At 25.9% G+C, this 25927-nt stretch overlaps 2 protein-coding genes across 3 annotated transcripts in view; one reads left to right on the forward strand and one right to left on the reverse strand.

Moving 5' to 3' along the window:
- The window catches only part of LOC135930574 (eukaryotic translation initiation factor 3 subunit L-like), a 46443-nt gene that overhangs the window by 9048 nt on the left and 11468 nt on the right, over positions 1–25927 (forward strand). The window contains exons 6-12 of the mRNA XM_065467407.1: positions 82–136; positions 189–328; positions 391–549; positions 616–749; positions 867–936; positions 988–1155; positions 7335–7541. Coding sequence (XP_065323479.1) covers positions 82–136; positions 189–328; positions 391–549; positions 616–749; positions 867–936; positions 988–1155; positions 7335–7541 — 933 coding nt within the window. The remainder of the gene's footprint in view (positions 1–81; positions 137–188; positions 329–390; positions 550–615; positions 750–866; positions 937–987; positions 1156–7334; positions 7542–25927) is intronic.
- Positions 8306–20602, reverse strand: LOC135930575 (galactose-1-phosphate uridylyltransferase-like). 2 transcript variants are annotated; one of them, XM_065467408.1, is made up of 10 exons: positions 20201–20602; positions 9729–9910; positions 9612–9687; positions 9317–9507; positions 9208–9264; positions 9037–9159; positions 8848–8980; positions 8717–8800; positions 8513–8670; positions 8306–8432 (listed from the first exon to the last, which is right to left on the reverse strand). In XM_065467408.1, exons 1-10 carry the CDS (start codon positions 20208–20210, stop codon positions 8373–8375), a joined length of 1074 nt encoding a protein of 357 aa, XP_065323480.1. In that variant the 5' UTR covers positions 20211–20602; the 3' UTR covers positions 8306–8372. The 2 variants fall into 2 exon arrangements, with proteins under 2 accessions (XP_065323480.1, XP_065323481.1); XM_065467409.1 differs by lacking the exon at positions 8717–8800.

Here is a 25927-nt window from a genome sequence, read left to right on the forward strand (position 1 = left end):
TTGTCATTTTTTCTTGATTTTATTATAATACGAAACATTTGATTCTATCACAAACTATCATTTAATTGCAATAATATTTAGATATGGAAATCTGCTTACGTTTTTCACTTGTTGATGGAATTTATTCAAACTGCAAGTAACAATATTAAACTAACATAGCTTTAAATATAGTAATATAAAATATAAAGAATTTACCAAATCTTCATATTATCAAATGCCAAAATTATTTGGAATTTACAGTGACGTTCAATTTTTGAAACTTAATGCGATATTTGGTGATTTTCATTTAGTTTTAAAATCTATAGAAGGAATTGATTCTGATCAAGAAGTATTTATATAAATTTTTTTAAATCATTCTTTCTGTTAAAAAAAACCCTAAACCAATTTTAGATGGTTATGGTTCACGACTGTAAAGCAACTTATTACTATTATTCGGCTTTTGCTTCTATGATGTCCAGAGAATACCAGCAGAGCATCAGGTTTTGTATTCTTCTCTTGAATAGTTTATACAAAAGGGATATCACCCCTTCATTGGTGTTTACTCACCAGGTAAAATACATTTTTTTTAATCCTAACAAAATTTAATTTTTTAAATCCTAACAAATTTTAATTTAGAATGAAAATTTTGAAACAAAGATAAAATCTATCTTGGCGATATCTTATGTATTGTTTCCTTGTCGGTTAGATGAAAATACAAATAACCAATTGCGAGAATTTATGGGAGACCAATATAATAATATGAATAAAGGGTTTTAAAAATGTTAATTATTATCAGTTCAGTAGTATTTTTGATTTATAATAAGAGATAGATGATTCATTTATTAAGAGATGTAAAATTAATGTTTTTTATGTTTAAAATATTATAGAGAACTAGAAGCATATTTGTATTATTTCGATAATGTTTATCAGGATTTCTTGCCACTAACGCCAGATCATGTACTTTTATAATCTCAATACTTATTTATCGACTTTTTCTATTGTAATTAGAAACAAAGTAACATCAAGAATGTATTCATTGAAGAAATGAAACAGTGCTTTTGCATACCACCCTTAAGAAGTATAATTAAATTATACACTGCACTCCCTCTCAAAAAATTAGCTTTATTGATGGGCAAAAAGGAAGAGGATGTCAAAATTTTACTCCTGCTTTTCAAAGTATTTATGATTTTATTTTAATTCAGTGCATTTCAGGTAAATTAGTTTATTTTATCACTTTATTTAGCATATATATCTTCTGAAAAACATTTAGAGTGGTGTTAGTTTAGGCATATTTAACATTATCAAATTAATAAAGTAAAATAATTTTTTCAGATAAATTTTTCGTTTTATTATAAATTCGTATTTAATTAATCATTTATCTCAATATCCTTTAAGATATATCTATAAATAGATACTCAAATTACATCTTTAATATATCAATAGAACAGGAGTATATAGATAATTTTCACACTACTTGTATGGGTGAGTGATTGTTATTAATAAAAATTAACCTACATAAATCTATAAAAAGGGACCAATATTAAAGCGGTATGTGCAAGTTCCTGGTATGCATTAATTAATTGTTGGAGCATTCTAATTTAAAAATAAAATTCAAAATTTTTGTGGGTTATATAAAATTAATGAAAAATGTTAGCGTTAATCAAAATTTTGAATGGAAAAAATAATAATAATCCTATCCCTGCATATGAATGATTAGCAGCAGAGTTTTACAAAAATCTTCAAATAAAAATTTGAAGATTTTTTTCGCCCAAAATTTTGAGGAAAAAATCTTTGAAGATCAATTTTTCGCGAAGATTTTTTCGCTAACAAAAATTTTGAAAAAAGATTTTTGAGCAAAATAAAAAATATTTTTTGTAAAAAAATCTTCTATAATTTTGAGAAAATATTTTGAGAATTTTATAATAATAAAATCTTTTGTAAGGAAATCTTTATTAAAACATTTTTGTAATTTTGATCTTAAAATTTTTTGGTAAATTCTTTAAAAATAAAATTTTTGATATATATATTTTTTTTTATTTTATGTTAATGAAAATATTTTTTTTGAATAGTTTGTAAATGTGAGAATTGGTCATAATACCGACAGCATTTTTTTTAATATTTGGAATAAGTAATAATGATTATTTTAAAAATGTTATGTCATAATTTTGATGTTTTATATTTAATGTAAACTATAAAAGTGACAATTGTCATAATACTCATCTCAAAACCTTTAAAAATAATTATAATTAAAAAAGGCTAGTTGAGCATGTTTTGAGATGGTTTCAGTGATTGTAAAGCATATAAAGGTGACAATTGTCATATACTTATTTCACATATGTTTTAATTGAAAATAGAGAGAAATGATTATTTCAAACATGAATTAATATTTAATGTGTAAACTATAAAGGTGACATTGTCATAATATTCATATCAGAACCTATAAAAATAATTTTAGGTATAAAATATGCAAGAAAAAATTTTTTGAGCTTATTTTTGAACTTTTTTAAAGCAAGTAGACTAAAAATAAAATCGTTATTATACAACAAAAGATTGCCATCCTCCCAAAATATTTTGCAATATTGGGTTTCAAGAAAACACCAAGATGCAGAATTATTTAAATTATCTCAAATAATTCTTGCTGCTCCTTGCACCCAGGTCTCAGTTGAGAGAGCATTTAGTGCATTAGCACTAACTGTAACCTCTTTAAGGACAAAATTAGACAAAGATATACTTGATGATATTTTAATTATAAAGCTTAATCGTACATTGTTAAATAATGTGATATTTTATTTATATAACCTATTTCATTATAAAGTTATTGTTTACATTGAAATTTTAATAAATAAAAATCATATATATGACCGATTTAGATGATAACAATATAAATAGATTTTTTGTATGAATAGTATAATCAGAGGGGGGCATATTTTACTAGATATATCCAAATAGTAGTTTCTAAGATCTAAAATTGATTTAAAAGATTAAAGAAAAAATATTTTAAAATTTGTTGTTCCCAAAAATATCATGTTTATATTGATGCATCTTTCTAGTTCAACTCCATTCCGGTTGGCTCAAAAAATTTAACATATATGATACTATTATCATCTGCCCAGAGGTTTAAGTGTTTCCCAACAAAATCATATTAACCTAATTTAAAAATAATGGATATGACTATGAGTAATGTGATAATTTCAAAATATATATATTAAAATAATTTCAAAAGGGAGTTGAGAATTAGATATGTGACTTATCTATGGTACATATTCACTGAAATTTTAGTTTAACATGTTTACAATTTATTATTTTACCCTGTAAGTTCAAAAAAATTAAAAATGATAATTGTCACTTTTCTATGGTAGATCTCCACTGAAATTTTAATTTAACATGTTTACAATATATAATTTTACCCTTTTGCTTAAAAAAAATTCAAAAAAGATTAAAATAAACGTTTATGACAATTGTCACATTTCTATGGTACATCCTCATTTAAATTTTAATTTAACATGTTTATAATTTATTATTTTACCCTTTTGCTTCAAAAAAGATTAAAAATGGCCATTATGACAATTGTCACTTATCTTTGGTACATCCACATTTAAATTTAACAAGTTTACAATTTATTATTTCACCCTGTAACAAAAAAATTTAAAAGGGATTAAAAATGACGATTAAGACAATTTTCACTTTTCTATGGTAGATCTTCAGTGAAATTTTAATTTAATAAGTTTACAATATATAATTTCTTCAAAAAAAATCAAAAAAGATTAAAAATAACGATTATGACAATTGTCACTTTTCTATGGTACATATTCACTGAAATTTTAATTTAACAGGTTTACAATATACATTTTTACCTATTTGCTTTAAAAAAATTAAAAAAAGTTCAAAGATAATAATTATGATAATTGTCACATTTCTATGGTACATCTTCACTGAAATTTTAATTTAACATGTTTACAATATATAATTTTACCCTTTTGCTTCAAAAAAGATTAAAAATAACGATTATGACAATTGTCACTTTTCTATGGTACATCCACATTTAAATTTCAATTTAACATGTTTACAATTTATTATTTTACTCTGTTGCTTCAAAATAAGTTCAAAAATAACGATTATGACAATTGTCACTTTTCTATGGTACATCCTCATTTAATTTTATATTTAATAAATTTTTATCTTACTTGCTTTAAAAAAGTTCAAAAATAACGATTGTGACAATTTTTTACAATCATTAAAACCATCTCGAAACATGCTCAAAAATTTTTTTCTTGCCTATTTTATACCTAAAATTATTTTTATAGGTTCTGATATGAATATTATGACAATTGTCACCTTTATAGTTTACACATTAAATATTAATTCATGTTTGAAATAATCATTTTTCTCTATTTTCAATTAAAACATATGTGAAATAAGTATTATGACAATTGTCACCTTTATATGCTTTACAATCACTGAAACCATCTCAAAACATGCTCAACTAGCCTTTTTTAATTATAATTATTTTTAAATGATCTGAGATGAGTATTATGACAATTGTCACTTTTATAGTTTACATTAAATATAAAACATTAAAATTATGACATAACATTTTTAAAATAATCATTATTACTTATTCCAAATATTAAAAAAAATGCAGTCGGTATTATGACCAATTCTCACATTTACAAACTATTCAAAAAAAATATTTTCATTAACATAAAATAAAAAAATATATATATATCAAAAATTTTATTTTTAAAGAATTTACCAAAAAATTTTAAGATCAAAATTTCAAAAATGTTTTAATAAAGATTTCCTTACAAAAGATTTTATTTTATTATAAAATTCTCAAAATATTTTCTCAAAATTATGGAAGATTTTTTTACAAAAAAAAAATTTTTTTTAGCGAAAAAATCTTCACATTTTTTGATCTTCAAAAGAGCAACGATCTGTAAAGATTTTTGAATTTTGAGCAAATGTTAAACCCTGGTTAGCAGTGACGAAGCGTCAAGTTTACTACTAGGGAAGCAATCAAAAAATATTTTTATTTTAGTCAAACTCAAACCATAATTAAGATTTATAAATAAGTGATATTCATCTTTGTTTTTGAGTAAAATGATCAAGTACTGCATTATAAAAGTTATCGCTAGATTTTAAATTTTTTAATAATTTTTTTTCAATCGAAATCAAAGATAGATTTGATAATCGATATTGGCGCATCCTGTTTCTGCAATAAGATTTGATTCTTTTTAATGATGAAAAACTCCGTTCTGCACTTGTTGTTATTGAAGCCAAAGTTAAGATGAATTTGCATTATTTAAAAAACTCTTTAAAACTTTTCATTAAATCGGTGCATATAAAAATTCAAGTATTTCATTAACATTCTTTTTCTTTCTAAATTAAACATCCGGAAACACTACCTTTAATTCGGTTTCTAGCTTGTGTAAGTCAAAAAATTGAGAATAAGTGTCGTTTAAATTATCTAATAAATATTTTGGGAAATTTTGATTATTTGGAATTTACTAATATCAAACAATTCGACGAATTTAATATTTTTGGTGTGTAAGACATATGAAATAGAATTAATCAAATCATTTTGAATATTGCTTGATAGTCCAATAAAAACTGCACTATTTCTAAATGATGTTTCAATAGTAAATTTTCTTCCGCGAGCAAATAATTTAATTCAATATAATTTCCTCTATTTACTGAATTAGAAGATTCATCATCACCACGGAATACGAGCTCCTGAATTCCAAGAAAACATATAGAGTTGATCAATATTTTTAATATTCCTTTATTTGATTTGAGTTTAGAATTATGCTGTTCGACTGATATTGCGCATCGAATCTATCATATTTTCAATACGATTTTGGCCAAATTTTTTAATTTAATTATCGACTGCAAATGAGCGGTTGATTCTTTGCCGTTTAACTGCCTTTGAAAAATTATTCATATCCGAAAATCCTTTATCATTCCAAACATATTTTTCCTTTGGGAATAATAGGCATGACCAACAATATAGAGAATTAGAAAATTCACATCCAGTGAGCGATTCATATTTATCGATAGAAAAATTACGGATGCAAGTTTTGATTTCTTTTTTTAAGTTTTGTAAAATTGGTTTTGGTATTCCTTTTTCAATAATCAATTTTTTCGCATCAAAATTTTTTGAGCTAAATGATAATGTTAATAAATTTTCAATAATACAATTACAATTATTAAACATTAATTAAGGATTTTAAAAACGAAAAATTTTTTATTTTAAAAAAGTAAGGAAAAAAATATTATATAAAAAATTTGTTTCTCTTTTATTTATTAAAAAATTAAGCATTTTTTTATATGCTTCCTTAATGCTTATTTTTTAATGGTATAAAATTACACAATACCATGGCATGATTTTCTCTTTATTTATTAAAAAAAATAAGCAATATTAAATTTGCTTCCCTCATATATATTTTTTTTAACGTAGTAAAAATAATAGTAATTTTTTTAACGTAGTAAAAATAATAGTAACTTTTTTTAACCTAGTAAAAATAATAATCTTTTTAACGTTATAAAAATTATATTAATCTTTTTAACGTTAAGTCAGTTTAGTTTATTTAGCATAGTACAAAGATTATATTAAGTTTATTTAAAAAATTTGTAAAAAAAATTTCAAGAGAAGCAATGCTTCCCTTTCTTCTATGGACGCTTCGTCACTGATGGTTAGATATCATTCGGGACCCTTAATACCAATTCTCCACCTATATCTATCATTCATATGCTCTCCTTTAAATTTAGGCTTCGAAGTCTTTGGCAATAACATCCTTCCATATTTCTTTTTTAATATAACTATCTCTCTCCTTTCCATAACATATCAGTAACATACTTTCCTTTATCTTATCCTCAATTGGGGTTATCATCTTACTTATCATTTATTTCTATTTCACCTATAACCTTTTCCTCTGCTTTTCAGTCCAGCCAACTCCATCAAATAAAACTTATATACTCACTAAATTTATCTTGCTCATGTCATTTTTAATTTAAATATTCTTTTGGTACACATCAATTCTTAGCTTTTACTTAATTTTTAATAGGTATTAGATTAAAATTTTAATCGGTCTAAAATGCTCTAGCAATATATTCGAAATGATCAATTTATATATAAATTTACAAATGCTTTTTAAGATTTTTATGTTTCTATATATATACCTTAATATTTACTGTATACCCCAAAATTTACTTTATGTATAATAACCTGAAAATTATGTGGTATGTTTATCAAATATTTGCATTTTTATTATATAATCTTTAGTCCATTTATTTTTATCTCCCTAATAGGGTTGCAAATAAATAAATTGTAAAATTATATATTTTTTAAATGTAAGCAAAAAATGAAAGAGATTAAGGCCGCTACTAACACTGACGATGCCTCAGAACCTGTCATGACAAATACCGCCCCTTACTTGCAACTCCAGCCATTGCCAGATTTCGACTTTTGTTTAGACAAGAACGGTACACTTATTACTTTCGATACAAAGATCGAGAGGAAATTGGGTGAATATTTCATCAAACAGATTTTGAGATTCGACGAAGTAATATCAATATATATTTGATAGATATATTTTACTACACTATTACCCATATTATGAGTAAGAAATAATATCTTGTTTGATTTTCCATCAAATTGATTTGTTATTCAGGGATGCACCGACACACAGCATTATATTTTGATACCTTAAGATATACCCAATACTTATAAATTGTAGTGTTTAATGTCTATTAAAAAACATAAACAAAAAAGAAGGATAAATGTGGATTGCATGGCATATTCAATACAAACCTATGTCCCAATCCTGCTTGCTACACAAAATTTTTCTTTTTAAATAAATATTTAACGTTTTTTCAAAGAATATGCTTGACAATATTTTTTTTGTATCTAATTCATTTATTTATATATTTTTTTTATTAGTATTTAAAGATATTTTAAAACTATAATTTCTTTTTAAATTCCTTTTTAACATTAATGCAAGGACATTTTTTGCTTGAACAGATAAAATATTTGAGATCTGATATATATATGAGAAAATAAATTAATAAGATAAATTATTAAATAATAATGTAGAAAAATTAATGTAATATAATTGGTTTCTACAAACTAATATTAAATTAGTCGGTGCATCTCTTATATTTTTATGAAATTTGATAACTTAATTTTTTTTTCGTATTTGTTTAAGCATTTTGTATAAATTCTTTTGCAATGCTTAAAATAAACTATATAAACTTATTAAAAATTTTATATTTTTAGATCAATAAAAATCTGAAAAAATTCAAAAATTTTGGCTGACCTACACGATTATGGAAATAATATCTTTATTTTGATTTATTTTTTTGTTGACAAATTTATAAAAAATAAAATGTGGTTCTTATGCATTTCTTTTGGAGTAATGGATTTCATTTGGTTGCAATCTCAGTATTTCAGCAGCCTTCGTTTTAATTTTAATTAAAATTATTTAATAAAAATCATTTTGCATATTAAGTATAAAAATTTGATAAAATAGTTAACCTTTTCTGGTGTTAAATCGCGTTGTACCTGAGCTAACAATTCATAACCAACCATAAATTTTTTAATATTCGCCGAACGCAATAACGGTGGATAATACATGCCATGGAAAAGCCAGTGATCAACATTTTCGTTCAAATATTTAGAACCGGTTGGGGCTCCTAAAATCAATAAGATAACTTATGAATAAATTAATCCGTCACTAACCGTGCCAACCCATTGAATATGGAAATGAACATTGAAAAAGATTGTCATAACGAATTAATAATTTTTTCATGATATCAGCCAAATCTTTTCACATTTTAAAAAATTTACATGAAATTAAATTTTGAATATACCTTTTATTTCTTTACCGTCCATGTCTGAAAATCTTAAAATATGGCGTTTTGGCAAAACCATTGTCTCAAAGGGCCAATTGGCCCAAAATGGAATGACTATTATCCAGGAGTCATTTGTTTCTATCAGTCTTTCCTTTCACGCCCAAAAAATTATTTATTTTATTTTGTTGATAATAGGAATCTATTTACCTTATTAACGTTTTCTCGATGACAGTAATCAAGTAATAATGGAGTTTTATGCTTCTGGAAATAAACTCTCTGAGATCGATCTTTTATTCGAGGCTCATTTGGTAAAAAGGAACTTGCCCATATCTAGAAAATTATATTGGGTACATTAATTAACTTTGATATATAATTTACTTGGCAATGTGGATGAGGATTAGAACAACCCATAATTTCTCCTTTGTTTTCAAAAATCTAATGTAAAAAAAGTGTTATAATCAAAACTATAATAGATTAATTAAATCACCTGAATCCATGTATATTTTGGGCTCATCTCTTTTGTAAAATCGATCCATTTTATGATGATATTTTCAATAGAATTTAAGTCCATTAATGCTAAAGTCATTTCAGGATTGGGGGAAAAACACATTACTTTACATTCACCGTAGGCCCTCTCCCAATCAAACAAATCATCTTTCGATTCTCCACCATCACTAACTTTTTACATAAATATAGTTTTGTAAATAGCAAATTTTATTAACTATATTTTAATTTTATATTGGAATATTACTAAATGACATTAATTAATCATATCAAGTAACTTTCTAACGTATCAAATGGTAACATTGCAGGAAAGTCATTGTTAAAGATATAGGTTGATGTATAGTGTTCATTGACCTAATTTTCTAATTTTAAAATTTAAAAAATTTTATGCTTACTTGAGAATTTGCACGAATTGCTCCTGGTAATAAAGGATTGGTCAAATTTGCAGTTACATTTCTATTTTCCTGCTCCTTTTCAGTTTTACCCATCCAAGGACGTTTTATTCTTTGAGGACATATCAAAATCCATTCTTCTTTTAATGGATTGAATCTGATATGCTGACTGTTTTGTAAAATGGCTGATTAATATGTTTAAATATATATATTTATTCATTTTGAAATATTCATTTATTTTAATAAAAAGATCATTTATGCCTATTATCGTAATCTTAAACAAATTACAAAATTCAACAAGATTACAATTGTATTTTAACCAGAGACATGGAACGGAATTTGAGAAAAATTATGGAAAGGGAATGGTGATCCTGGGAACGTTCCCTGGACAGCTTTGGAACTTAAATCAATATATTTATATTAATTGTTTTTCAATTATACAAAAACTTTTTTTTATTTCTTTCAATACACATCCTCAACAGTATTAAGTAATCTAGTAAAGGAACACGTTCGTGAACGAAGTTCGTTTTTTGAGAAAAATAATGAACGACGTTCCACTTATTTTTGACGTTGAACGAAGTTCGTTTTTTGAGAAAAATAATGAACGACGTTCCACTTATTTTTGACGTTGAACGAACGCGTTCGATTTTTAGGTTCGTTAATTTTAGAAAATTTTCCTATCATTTGAAAATAAAAAATATTAATATAATACTAAATTTTTTATAAAAAACGGATATTTTTTAATCAGCTGCTTCCTTTATTACATTTGAATTTTTTAACCAGCTAGGATATTATTTATAGATTAGCCTAAGCTTGAATGTTGTTATTTTATTATCATCTCTGAATTTTCAGAAATGAATTAACATTACCATGGCCCAAATAAATACTTTACAGTAACATCATATCTTCAATAAATCAATTTTACCCTTACCAAATGTAAAATGTGTCCAAAAAGTATAATATCAGTTTCAAAATCTTCATTTTATTTAAAGAGATACTTGATTGTAATATTTATTATTTTAAATAATATAACTAAGTATCCTGTTAATTTATTTTAGATTGTTGTGTTTCATTATTAAATTATGATTATTATAAGGTAAAAATCATTATATATTATATACATTGATATAAAATAGTTAATCTTGAATTTATTTATTAGTGTGATAATTTGAAATTTCGTTATTATGTTAAAATTTTTATCAAGGTTTTCATATTTTAATAGCTGAACACTTTTAAAGTATTTTGAATTTATATATATTAAAAAAAAAATTTTATTCACTTAAAACCAGGGACGAGAACCCGAACCCTCAATATTTCGCTGAACCCAAATCCTTTTTTAAAATTTAGGGTTCAGGGTTCAAGATTTTTTTTTAATTTTAAGAAACATTTTTTGATCATTTTTTCATATAAGTATTTTTGTTATATTTAGTAATTTTTTAAATTGTATTGTAGTATTATAATTTGATAAATTATTTTTATGGTGATACTAATTAAAATAAATTTTTTTAAAAAAATGATGCTTCTGTTATTTTAACTAATTTTAATAAGTCATTATTTTTCTGGTCTCCGAACCCTGAACCCAAACCGGGTTCAGAGATTTTTCACTGAACCCAAACCGAACCCATTTTTTTAGAAGGAGGGTTCTCGTCCCTGCTTAAAACTATTAATTTTATACATGGCTAATTTATTGTCTAAAAAAATATATGGGATTTATTTATATTAGATTTAATTTTAATAAAAATTTATTCATAAAGTTATTTATTATAATTATATTTTAGGCGCCTAATTAAAAGGGGGAGGGGAATTGTCTATCCTCGTAAATATCATTTTAAGCTAATAAAAATTTCTCCAAAATATTACAATTTATCATTATAAGGAAGAATTGAAAGAAAAATTAATAATTTTAAAATAACCACTATAATTCAAAATTTTTTTAAAAAAAGGATTTTAATATTAAGAGAAAACCCAAACTTATTTTTTTTTAAATATAATATAGCCAAAGGTCTACAATAAGTTGACCTAAAGATCTCCAATAAAATTTATACGAAAAAATATTTATAATAGCCCCCACCCCCTTCTTTTCATGAGCCAAATTTGATGTTTTATTTTATAAATTAATTTAAAGCAATGAATTCTTCAAATAATTTTTCCAATTCGGTATCTTTATATTAAATTAATTAAATTTCTTCGAATTATGCGTTTTAATACTTTGATTTTCTCATTATTATTTGTAAATTCGTATTTTTTTCTAAATAAGAAATGATTGTTTTAATAAATTTATTACCATCATTTGACATGATGCGATTTTAACATGATCCTTACAATCAAGCCATAAAAGTTATTGATAATTTGGGCTTTTTAAGTTGCAATTAATTTATTTATTAGTGAAAACATCTTAAATGCTATTGAATTCTTTTGCAATTTTATCGGTCCTATGTCAATTCAGCGAAATTTTATCGCTAATGGATTTTAATTTTAGCGAGACCTGTAAAGCAAATACATTACAGCGAAATTTTAATCGGGAATCAATAATCGCGAAGACAATTGCAAAAACTATTTCTTGATAATAGACTATTTTATTTTGAACATTTATTTTTATGATGATATTAATTATTATCATAAATCTTATTTAAATCTTGTAATTAATTTATAATTGTATAATTTATAAAATGAAAAATATATTAGTATAATTGGTAAACGATTACGAAAAAAAAATCATAATAACAAAAGGACAATATTGAGGCATAGATCATAAAATAATGTAAAATAAAAATAAATAAAAGCGAAAGCAGCAGTTTGATTCAATGGAGTTTTTAATTTTTTAACCTTAATAAATTTATATATTCTAAATAATCAAAATTTCCCAAAATATTTATTATATAATTTAAACGACACTTATTCTCAATTTTTCGACTTACACAAGTTGGAAACCGAATTAAAGGTAGTGTTTTGGGATGTTGAATTTAGAAAGAAAAAAAATGTTAATGAAATACTTGAATTTTTAATATGCACCGATTTGATGAAAAGTTTTAAAGAGTTTTTTAAATTATGCAAATTCTTCTTAACTTTGGTTTCAACAACAGCAAGTGCAGAACGGAGTTTTTCATCTTTAAAAACAATCAAATCTTATTACAGAAACAGGATGAGCCAAAATCGATTATCGAATCTATCTTTGATTTCGATTGAAAAAAAATTATTAAAAAATTTAAAATCTAGCAATAATTTTTATGATGCAGTACTATCATTTTACTCAAAAACAAAGACGAATACCACTTATTTATAAATCTTAATGTTTTTATGGTTTGAGTTTGACCAAAATAAAAGTAAAATTTTTTTTGATTGCTTCTCTAGTAGTGAACCTGACGCTTCGTCACTGCCACATGAATCTCAAATATATCTTTCGACTGTTTTATTAATCATCTCCATCATTACAAATCATGAGGAAGATCAAATTTTTAAAGCATATCTTAGCAAGGGGGGGAGGGGGTTATAACACGTGTTTATGATTTAAGGAACTTTTGTGGGTAATTTAATATTAAAAAATGCATTCTTAATATATTTAATCTTTCACGGAATGCGCTCCCAATAATGACTAGGCACAAATACATTCGCGATAACAGTGTTACGCACGGGGCTGTGCAGATTCACAAATTTTTCACCGATCCGATATTTATTTTCATTAAGCATCCATCTATCAATGTCATTAATATATCAATATTTTCTACTTTTAAAAAACCAACTAACTTTCACGAATGATTAAGTGTATTTTATTTTTTATAAGTTAACATTTTCATTTAAAATATTTACAAAGTTTATGGGTGGTTAAACAGCTCCATTTAGTCAATTTTTAAAAACGGTCAAATCAAGATTTTAACCAAAATATTATAGCCTATGCCTCGAAATTTCGCCAATAGAAATCCAAATCTTTCTGATACTTGTGGGGTCAATAAGCATGGGTAATTTACTCTTGGCTAAAATCTTGAGTTAATCGTTTTTAAAATTGATTAAATCGAGTTCAAAACTAAATGAATGTGACTTGTTAGAAAATCCTTTTCTTTTTGCATATAATATAACAAAAAATAATGTATAATTTTAAACTTTATTTAAACATTACAACAAATAAATTATATATTAGTTCCTTTCATTAATTTATTATGAAATTATTTATAAAAATAAAAAAAAATATTATGATTATATATACAATTATAAAATAACCAAAAGTAAAAAATATCGGATCGATTTTTTTAAAAAAGATTTGAAAACGCGAAATATCAATCCGATCTGATATTAGTTAAGCAATAAAATTTTCGTTGAATTGACCTGATATGAATTTTAGACAAGTTATTTAAAGTTGTTACTGTATTAATAACTAGGCCTAAATAATCATCGGGCAACTCATAAAAAATAATTTTATTGAATTCAGTTATTCTTAGAATAATAATAGATTAAACAGCTATATAATTTTTATAAAGTGTTCTGAGAGCCAGCATTAACTAAAGCAATCTCGTTGAAACACTTGGTAGAAGTTCGAACCATTCAATATCTTGATAATCCATTTTTTTTAAAAAACAGATACCCTGTTTGTGGATCTGTTGAATTCGGTATAACATTACATGCAATTATTTTTATGTCTATTAATAATGAAGGTTCCAAGATAATATTATGTAGGCCTGGAGATTTTGCACATAGATGGTAGAAAGGTTTACCTCTTTGCCAAATCTCGAATCTTAAATATTATTTTGGCTAAAATCTTAATCGGGCCTTTTTTTAAAATCAAATCGGGTATGCTTCCATCTTGCATTGTGAATAGTATGCCACCGTGATTTGGCGAAAACTTAAATGAAAAATCGGGAGGTGCAACCATGAATAAAACCATTTCAAAATATTAAAATGCGGAATTTGTCGCTTTTGATATTCTCTATATCATCCCCTTAGCACAATTTGATTACAGTTGATGGCATAAAAAAGTTGTAAGAATTAATAATCTTGCAAAAAAATTAGAGAAGCCATTTCAATTCCTAACATAGAATGTGAAATTGAGTTAAGCATCTTAAATGCCTGCAATTGATTTATGAGACAGGCAAGATTTTGGATAGTGATAATTCTGATCCATACCTTGATAAACATTTTGACTGGTCAACTAAAAATATCAATTGCATTGCACCAACAGATCTAATTAATATGAAAATCTTTAAATTAAATTGCACTATCTGTTGGCACAGCATTCCATAACAAGGGCTTATAATAATATGATAAATAAAATAGGCAAACTTTATTTCCTCTAAGTGATCAACAATTAATTATTATCCAGTGTAATAGAAACAAAATGCAAATCAATGAATCTGATAGCTCAGATGTTAACAAGACCCTACTTGGTCCCATATTTCACATCTTAATTTAGAATATTTAAAATTGAATTCTACAACATCATTGTATTTTTTAAATATGTATTTAAAATTTATAGAACTTGAAATGCAAAGAATAAGATAATGGGTAAAGATTCAATTCATATGCAGTCAAATCTATCGTATTTGTAAATTATTGCTACAAAAATTTTGCCCATCTTATTTTATTTTTTTTTCTCTTTAGCTTTCACCTTTTCTTGTGGTAAGCTTCTTCAACATCTCTCTCCACTCTATGTTATTCATACAATCTCTTTTGTCTAATTTATACTTATATTGGCTCTAACTTTATGGCCCCATTGAAGTTTTGGCCTTCCTCTTTTACGTTTGCCCATAACTTCCAAACTCAACCTTATTTCCTATGTAGTTCATAGGCCTTCTCATTATGTGCTCATACCACCTAAGTCTGTTTACCATTAACTTAGTCTTATTGGGCACTACCTTTAAACTACTTAGTATTCTTGTACTGCGCACTATCCTTTCTTGTTACCCCAGCAATCATCCTCAGCATTCTAATCTCCATAGTTTGTAGACTTCTCTCGTCTGATTCTTTGGTTGGCCATGTTTCCGAACTATATAGAATAGTTGGTTGTTTGTACTATGGAACTGTAAATTTTTTCCTTTAATTTGTGTGGGATTCTTTTGTCAAATAGCACTCCAGCTAAAGATCTCCACTTTAACCACCCCTGATTTATTTTACTCTTTATATCTTTTTCTATTGTTCCGTTTGTTTGATGGTGGAGCCCAAATATTTGCAGCTTTCAATTGCCGATATCTGCCATTCATTTATATCAATACTCTGTTTCATCTATCACCATATACTCGTCTTTTCTCATTTTCTAGGATATTTATCCAACTCACTAATCTTTCATTTCATCCTTGGATTCGGCAAGTATCACAGTATCATCTGCAAATATCATATTCCACAGGACTGTTTGAGGTATAGACTGTGATAATACATCTATTACTGTAATAAAGAGAAGTGGGCTGAGAGCCGACCCTTGATGAACTCTCGGCTATTGTGAAGCCTGTTGAAGTACCAGTTGTGCTACGGACCATTGTTGTATGGCCCATATACATATCCTGTATTATTTTTATATATTTTTCGGGAACCTTTTTGTGGCGTAGCGCTCACCAGGTAAGTTTTCTTGAGATTCTATCGAAGGCCTTTTCTAGATCGAGAAAGACCATATGTAGCTTTTTGTTCTTTTCCCTGTATTTTTCACTCATTTGCTTAACTGCGTGAATAGCATCAGTTGTTAATCTTCCAGGCATAAAGCCAAACTGAGTCTCCTATTTCGATTATGTCTCTTAATCTTTTTTCTATTATTTTTTCGTATAGTTTTAGACAGTGTGACATTAGTTTTATGCCCCTGTAATTTTGACAATTGTGTGGATCCCCTTTATTTTTGAAGATAGGAAGTAGATAGCTCTGCCTCCATTTTTGGGGAACCTCTTCATTTCCAAGTATTTTATTGTACAGATTTGTGAGAGATTCCATCATCTCCTAGTGCTTTAAGGCTTTCTATTGGAATATCATCTGGACCCCTAGCTTTGTTGTTTTTCATATGCTTGAGACATGTGATTATTTCTTGTTCTGTTATTGGTTGTACAAGGTTTTGACATGGGGAGTGTTCATCTAGATGTAGTATGTGGGGATTAAAGTTGAGAAGCTCCTGAAAATATTCCTTCCATATATTCATTATTTCTTTTTCCTTTATTATCAATTTCCCATCTTTATTTTTGATTACTTTCGGAGCTCCGTTTATATCCCTAGAGTACTTTTCTCGCTGTTTGACTAATCTGTATATTTTATTTTGCCCTTCTTTGGTATGTAGTTCTTCATACATGTCATCGTATGCCATAGCTTTGGCCCTAGTCACCGCCTTTGTAGCTATTCTCTTGGATTTTTTGTAATTTGTCTTGTCATCTGGGTTTTTGGATTTGTACCATATTTTATATAGAGCTTTTTTCTCCTGTATAGAGGTTTGTACCTCTTCATTCCACCACCATAGTTCTTTGTATGATTTTTTTGCTCCCCTTGTCAAGTCTAGTGTTGATTTGGCAGTGTCTATAAATCTGGATGAAAGGTCTGTCATTTTTTCACTGACTTGCGAGGAATCTATTGTTTCAATGTTTGTGCAAAGGCATCTGTCATTGTTTTTAATTTACCCCATTTGATGCATGGTTCCAGTTTTATCTTGTTTTGAGTGGATTTATTTGTGAGGTGTGTAGCTTGTGTTGCGCGGCCATATCTTCTTCTGGGATGACTTTGCAGTCTATTACATCTTTTAATCTTCTGCGAGAGATTAGCATGTAATCTATCGTTTTCCTTGTACCACTTTCATATGTTATTAGATGACTGTTTTTTTTCCTATAGTAGGTGTTGGTTAAGGCAAGGTCGAAGTGCGCAAATTTCAGTACATGCTCTCCATATCCAAAACCACCATGATGCCTTTTGTAGCTATCTCTTGCTTTCCCCACATGCGCATTTAAGTCATCACCAATAGGGATTTCCATTATAGCTACATCAAGGATAGCTCTAAAGTCATCTTTCTCTTCTTCCTTGCAACCCGTTTGAGGATCATATACTGAAAGGATGTGTAGTATTGATTGACCAATGCAGAGTTTTATCTTCATAAGTCTATCAGAGATCCTGTTGACTTCTACTACTGAGGAGGTTAGATCTTGACTGAGGATGATGTCGACACCGTTTCTATTGCTAACAATTCCATTATAGTACAATTTATAACCATCTCCAATCATTAAAGTCTTCTGACCTTTCCATTTCGTCTCTTGTAGGCATGCTATATCAACTATTCTCTTGTTCAACATTAATGCCAATTATCTCGTCTTACCTTTAAGCGTCTCAATATTCAAACTTGCAAAAAATTGTCTAAATTGCTTTGACCTTTACTTTACTTTTCACAGGATGGAGGTCTACACCCTGCGCGTCGCTTGGAGGGAACGCCCTAGCTTTTATATTCATATTTTCATTTGTTTCCTTCATTTTATTTATTGGACAGGTATCCTTAGCACCCGGCTGTCCAGGCCTGTTGGTGACCGGGGTTCATCTCTAAGCTCCGAAATTCATTTTACCAGATATCAGTCATCGAAGAAAAACTTGAAAGTTTTTTATGCTACCTACCAGGATTGAACCTGCGTCCTCTTCGTCCTTCTATTTCTAAGCACACATCTAACCCATTAGACCACCCCAGCGATTTTTGCCCATCTTATATAGTTTTTATCTTAACTTGTATGAAAAAAAACATTTTACCATCTTTTATATTCACAGTGTGAGACTATTTTTAAATAATTTTTTTATTAATGTATCAAAATATATAAAATAAGAATATAAATATATAATTAATTTATGAAATATATTATATCTTTCTGCTTATTTGGTACAACATTTATTTTGCATTGTGTTTGATAACATCTTCTTTGAATTTATCAATATTATTAACAGCTCCTTTAAAAAAAATATTTTATCAGATTTTCATTGAATGATTTACAAATATAATAATATCAATTTTTTAAATTAATGATAATATTTGTATTTATTTTCTTTACTAATTTTGTTATTTGACATGATAAAATTTTATAATGTAAATGAAATTAGATGCCTTCTTTATAGAGGTCTTACAATAATAAAAAAAACTGCCCACTTATCTAAGTTTTTTATATAGATATTTTAAAATAAATTCATAAATATAAAGAACAAGTTATAATGAGGGTATTTTAAAAGAACTGGTTAGATCAAAGAAAGGAAGACTTGGATACAGTACATCTATAATAATAATTAGAGATCTGCAAAGTTAGGCCTGGCCCAAAATTGAGTTCGGGTTGGGCCTAATATTTTTAAAAAAAATTTGGGCTGGGTCGGGTCAGACCTTGGAATTTTTTTTAAATGTATCTAAATTTATCAATTTTATATTAAATTTTTTATGTATAATAAAAATATTTGATTTTATTTATTGAGACTAAACGACATATAACATATGTCTTTTATTTTGAGTAATTATAAAAATTAATTTCTATATATAAATAAATTCGGGCCAGGACGGTAAATTTTTTTAAAAAAATTTCGGGTCGGGCCGGGCTTGAAAAAGTAGGCTCGATGCAGATCACTAATAATAATCATCATTGATAAATTTATAGACAATTCATATCAAAGATGGAAGGATTATTTATTCTCATTCATTTGTCAAGCAGTCTATCAGAGATCTGCAAGCTTAACCTGACCCATTTAAAAAAAATAAAAACTGTTTGGACTAGGAAAATTTAAAATGGACCAGACAATTTGTGCATAAAATTTTTTGGGCAAGGCTGGAAATATCACACAAAACCTGATTTTTTTGTAAAATTTGAATAGGTCAACCTAGGCATTAAAAGTTGTATCTTTTTTAATTTCAAGCAAATATTTTGATTAATATTATTTGTAAAATATGTTTCTTAAGGTAAATTAAATATTTTCACAAAAAATTAAGCAATTGATTTATGATATAATTAAAAATGAAATACAGATATAAATACAATTGATTTGTAAATGGTTGTTGTAAAAAATAAAGCCATATAGGAGAGATATGAGCCTTATTTGACATTTGTATAGATATAGATATTAAAAATGTGATGTCCATAAAATTTATACAAAATTGAATGGACCAAGGTTGCTTTAATAGACCAGGTCATACTTTTTGTTTATTGCTGGTTGGGCTAGGTAAATTTTAAAAAAAACTATAAAGGTGGACCTGTCAAAAAAATTTTAAAGGAAAAAGTAAGTTGTTGCATACCTTTATATTCTATAGTCAATCACATGCACAAATTTGGAGATGGTCTAATATGTGCAACCAGTAGTATAATTAAAACATAAATTTTTATAAAAATATTAACAATCATTTCTTTTTATATTCTAAAATATAGCATTCTCAAAGAATAAAAAGATTTTTAACAAATTTATAATCAATTTTTTTCTCACATAAAATTATATTTAGGGATTATAGATTAAGTACCAAAAAAGGTTCATCTTTGGTTAATATATCATATAAATGTAATATAAATATTTTTTATTACATTTTGACATAGGTTTATTTTTGGAATTTGGCGGTGCAGCGAATATTTAAAACATAAATTTTTCTGTGTTTAATATAATTTTTGTAAGGCTGCATTCATAGTGGAGACGGATCCGTTTTTACATCCGTTCCGTCAAAAGTCAAACTCATTAAAAATGATATAAATGTTCATAGACTATAAAAAAATTGTAAGTAACGTTATAACGCTCTATAAGATTTGCCGGATCAAAAAGTCAAAATGTTTTGACTTCAAAATTTGCCGGATCCGTTTTTAAGACGGAAGGTATCGGAACGGACGCACTATGAACATATATATCATTTTTAATGAGATTGACTTTTGACGGAACGGATGTAAAAATCGGATCCGTCTCCACTATGAATGCAGCCTAAAGGTTAGCAGGGAGTAAAGCAGGATTAAATAAAAAGATTTAAAACTTTTATTAAATAAATATATTTTAAAAATATTTAACTAAAATAATAAATTTATTCTTTATATATACAAAAAATCTATTAAATGAAACTATTAAGTTAAGTTAATATAAATGGTGTCAATTAAATGAATGCGACATACAAAAATTTGCGCTATATAACAACCATTATAATAAAATAATAATCCATGTTTAACATTCCACCCTCTAAAGGAACCCCGCCTAGGTTCTCTTTAGACGTAAATCTTTCGTGTTCAAGGAGTTTCCCATATATCATAAAATCTGTCATAGTTTCGTTTTGGTAAATTATAGTTATTTTGGTTGTTAAATCTTTGGTTGCTATAATATGGTTGAGTCTGCCATGGTTGTCTAAACTGATGTTTATAATTATTATCATAAATTGTCATATAGTATTATTTGATTTTAGTTCGAAACTTTCTTATCTTGTCTTACTCCCTCCAAATCTTTGAAAAACGGTTTAGTAGTTCATACGATTTGACTTTTTGTTTGTTATTAAATATATGTGCGTTTGAATTATTTTAGAATGTTGGTATTGTTGAATAACGTCGTAATAAAATAAGAATCGTCGAGTAATCGAAATAGAATTAATTTAACGAATAACGAATTTGATTAAGAATAATTGAAGTAGAATAAATTAATCAAACATTGAATATTTGGAATGAAATAAATAATTGGTCGCGTTTTATTTTTTTTTATTATATTATAAATATTGCGTTTTATATAATAATTTTTATCAATATTAAATTTCAATTTTGTCCTTATTTTTACACATCTTTAATTGTAGCGTTTTATATAATTTTTTATTAATATTATATTTAAATTATTTTTATTTTTTTAAATTTTACTCCCTTGTTTTTCAATATAAACAACTGTTCATATCATAAATTATTTTTAAATTGTTCTTTCTAAAAAGAATTTTATTTCGCCTTCCATTTCTAAAGGATTTCCAGGGGCGTCGCTAGCCTTCACAATTTTAAGGGGCTCAACTAAAAAATTTTATGGGGGTGCGGTGCGGGTCTTCAACCCGCTTTTGCACGGCCTTCGACCGGGTTTTATATTAATATATTATACTTTTTTAAAATTTGTTAACTTTAAACAATTATTCTGATTTTCATATTTTGTCATTTATTATATTATGCATACAAAATAAACTGGCATATAAAAAATAATATAATTCAATAATATAATTCTAACAACTTACATTGACAAAAGGTTATCAAACTAGTATAATTCTCTGTGACCATTTTAGACAATGTTTTATAGAATGGGCTATAAGAAAAAATTTATAGGCCTAAACCTAATAAACAATTTTTGTAGGAGAGAGTATAAACGACCAATCAAAACATAGGCGTAGCCAAGATTTTCATAAGGGGGGGGGGGGATTAAAAAATTACTATGGGCTTCGCCCCCAGACCCCCTTTTGGGCGGTAAGTAGACATATAGTTGATTTTACTCTATTTTATAGAATTAGTTATAAAATACTAGGTAAAATTCCACTTTTACAGACATATTTGACAGTTAGAGAATATATTACAGTTAATAATTAAACAAATTTTACTAATCAATCCTCTTGATATTAAATATAGCAACAACTTGCATTCAATTATTTAACGCCATCTATTTATATTAAGTAAGAATGATATTAAATTTAATCTTCATACTATTTATCCCACAATGTCTTTTAAAGATATTTTCTGATGTCCTTATCAGTATTTTATAGTTTTCTGTAAAATATATAATTCGCTATATTGATAAAAATTACTTGATTGTCATTTGATAATTAGATATACTGTAAATCTACGACATATAATATTCTACTGTTTGTATTATGCTTTAATATTTTATTAATTTATGATTTAATTTTATCAATAGTTTATATTTATATTTTACTTTTATTAAGATAAATAAATTAAAATTACTCACTTTATAAAATAATATATTTGATATATTATATTATTTAGTAACTTTATGGATCTATTATTAATAATTATAATACATTTCACTTCTGTCTTAAAACTTATCTTTGGCTTATATTCCATTTATTAAAAAACATTTTTGGTTCATTTTATATATTTATAAATTTATTTTCGCAAAAATCTATAAATTATGATGAATAGTTTTATAAAAAAATATCAACTTTTACATTCTTTCTTTCAAATTATTATTTAGGATATATGTATATGAGGGTCAGGGAGTGGGGGGAGGACTAAGGGGGATATTTTTTATTAGCTAAAAATGATATTTACAAAAAGTAATAAATTTCTGAAGAGGGGAAATTTCCCATTGTCCCCCCTCCCTGGCTACGCCTATGAATCAAAATCATAAAACTATATGGTGGTTAGAGCTTCTTCTTAGATGGCATTATGGAAGCTAGATAAGTAATCGAGAAAATTATTGTGAGATATCAAATTTCTAAAAGATTATCTTCCATTTTAAATGATGTATAAATGACTACACAGTTGACCATTATTGTTTATCTAAAATATGCAATTATATGCTCTCAGCCGTTATAGTAATAATCTTAAATTACATAGCAACACAAATAATAGATGCTGGTTAATTTGCAGTAATAGCCATGACACTCACGATGTAAACTAATATCAGAATTTATTATGTTGGATAAATTGATAAAATAAAAACACTAAAAATCTTTGAAAGAAATAATTATGCACATATATTGAAGCATGGAGTTATTTACAGGCAATGCCATATTAGAAATGAAACATTTTCTAACTATAAAATAGGGACCAGAATGATATGATGAAACAATTAAGATTTTATATATTGTCGCCCCACCTTGGTTATTTAAATCTTAAAATAATAATAGTTTGTAATAATATCAAAAATATACTTGTATTAAAAATTTAACTCAAGACTGTTTTTCTAAAAAGAAAAAAATAGCTTTCCTAAAAACACGTAAAAAAAGAGAAGAAAAGATATCAAATTTATTACATCTATTTCAGGATGAATAATAAAATGTTTAATTTTAAAAATTACTTATAACTAAATAGATGGTTTAAAAACTTGACTTGAATGCAATTTGTTATTATATTTATTATCAAAACCATTTATTAGTAAAATTTATTATAATCTTAACTGTAATATATTATATAACTGTCAAATACGTCTATAAAAGTGGCATTATATCTAATATTTTATAACAACTGTATATAGTAGAGGATTATAAACTATATGTCTACTTACTTTTTATAAAGAAATCTCTTATACTTATTTGGACCTTAAAAATATTTTTAAGGTATGATAATAAAATTTCAAAATATACAGTTGATTAGTCATTTTGAACTCGGCTAATTACAATATTAAATTTGTTAATTTTCAAATAATATATGATTATATTTATTTAATTAACGTTATATAAAAATATAAATAATAAAAGTCAATTAAACTTCAACTGTTATAGCTAAATTAATATTTATTGAGTTATTTATATTATATTTTTAATACAGAATTTGATTGCAAGCTGACATGGTGAAAATATAATTTATATGTATTAATCTAATCTAATAATTAAAATAATATTAATTTAATAAAAATTTAAATAATCTTATCAATTTCTAAATGATAAAATTATATCTATATATTACTTGATTGAATTATAAAAGAAATCATTCAGTGGGCAATCAAAATTGATTTTAGTTCAAGGGGATATTAAGTTTAAAAAAAAATTTTGCTTCAAGGGGCTCGAGCCCCTCCGCGCTCTCCCCCCTAGCGACGCCACTGATGATTTCCATATCATATTCTTAAAAACTTTTTTATCATCAAGATGTTTAACTTTCACCTTGTCTCTCTTAATAATAATTGTTTTACATTTATTTATTTTCACAATTTTATTTAATTTTTTATCAATTATAAAAGTTTTTATTTTATTTCCTTTAATGATTATTTCCTTATTTTCTTTAAAATTTATTTCCTTATTTTCTATAATCACAAATGTTTCAAATTTTATTATATAATTTATTTCTTTTAGTTTATAAGAATCTCTTTCATTTTGAATATTTGTTTTAATTCAATATTTTCCAATTTTTTGATACTAAGAGATTTACAATTATAATGATAATTTCTTTTCTTATAATGTGTTTCTTTATCATTATTGTCTAATTTTCTATTTTTATAATAATTCTCATTATTAGATTTACTAAAATTTTTATTAGAACAATTTTCTTTTATTTCTGTAGCCGATTTATAATTACATAAACACTTTAATGTACATAATGCTTCATCATAACTTGAATTTAACTCTCTTGGAAACACTGCTTTCATGACCAAATATAAATCATCTGGTAAATTACCTATTAAGCTTAGAGTATTCTTACTATCATAAAATATTAAATAATCTTCTAATTTGTCTATGGACTTTGTTTTATTGTTATTGTCCCATATAGGTTTATTCATAATTTAGAGATTTATAATTAAAAATTTTACATAACATTCCAGAACTTTTTTTTTATCTAGTTGTCTAAGCAGTAGCTAAAATCATATTGTCTGGAATATTTTGTAAGTCATCATAGTCCAATTTTAATTAGTTCGTCTAGTTTGATATCTAGTTTAACAATTCTCCTCATTGTTGATTTAACCATTTGATCAATCTAAATTATATTTTGCAGAAAAAAAATAAATTTAAAAGATTTTAAAATTGTAAATTCTGCTGCCACCATGTAAAGATTAGTAGGGAATAAAGCAAGATTAAACAAAAAGATTTAAACTTTTATTAAATAAATATATTTTAAAAATATTTAACTAAAAAAATATAATAAATTTATTCTTTATATATACAAAAAATCTATTAAACAATTAAATTAAACTTAAGTTAAGTTAATATAAACGGTGTTAATTAAATGAATCCGACATACAAATATTTGCGCTATATAACAACCATTATAATAAAATAATAATTCATGTTTAACAATTTTCAAATTATTTTGCATTTTCAATATTTTTAATCAACATGTTTGATCTGGTCAATGTCGTAAGTTGGTAAACTTTTACTAATACAATGTCTCAACATGAGTATTAGTGTTGTTAAAAAGCTTGAGAGTTGATTTTTATAAGGGCCCCATTACATTTTGGCTAAAATAATATTTAGTAAGCCAGTGGCGTCGCTAGGGGGGCACTGGGTCTCGAGCCTTCTGAAGCAAAAAAAATTTTTTAAATGGAATCTTAACCCCTTGAACTAAAAATAAATTTTTTTTGATTGCCCCTGAAAGATTATTTTTGATTCTATTTAGAAATTTTAGATTTAATTTTGTTATTTAAAAATT

This window comes from Gordionus sp. m RMFG-2023, chromosome 5, assembly GCF_954871325.1.
Source record: "Gordionus sp. m RMFG-2023 chromosome 5, tfGorSpeb1-WG-v2, whole genome shotgun sequence".
Classification (NCBI taxonomy): domain Eukaryota; kingdom Metazoa; phylum Nematomorpha; class Gordioida; order Chordodea; family Parachordodidae; genus Gordionus; species Gordionus sp. m RMFG-2023.

Coding starts and splice junctions, on each gene's coding strand:
- LOC135930575 (XM_065467408.1), bottom strand. Junction 9,688..9,728: donor CAATTCGTGCAAATTCTCAA/GTAAGCATAAAA, acceptor TTAGAAAATTAG/GTCAATGAACACTATACATC. Junction 9,508..9,611: donor ACCATTTGATACGTTAGAAA/GTTACTTGATAT, acceptor TTATGTAAAAAG/TTAGTGATGGTGGAGAATCG.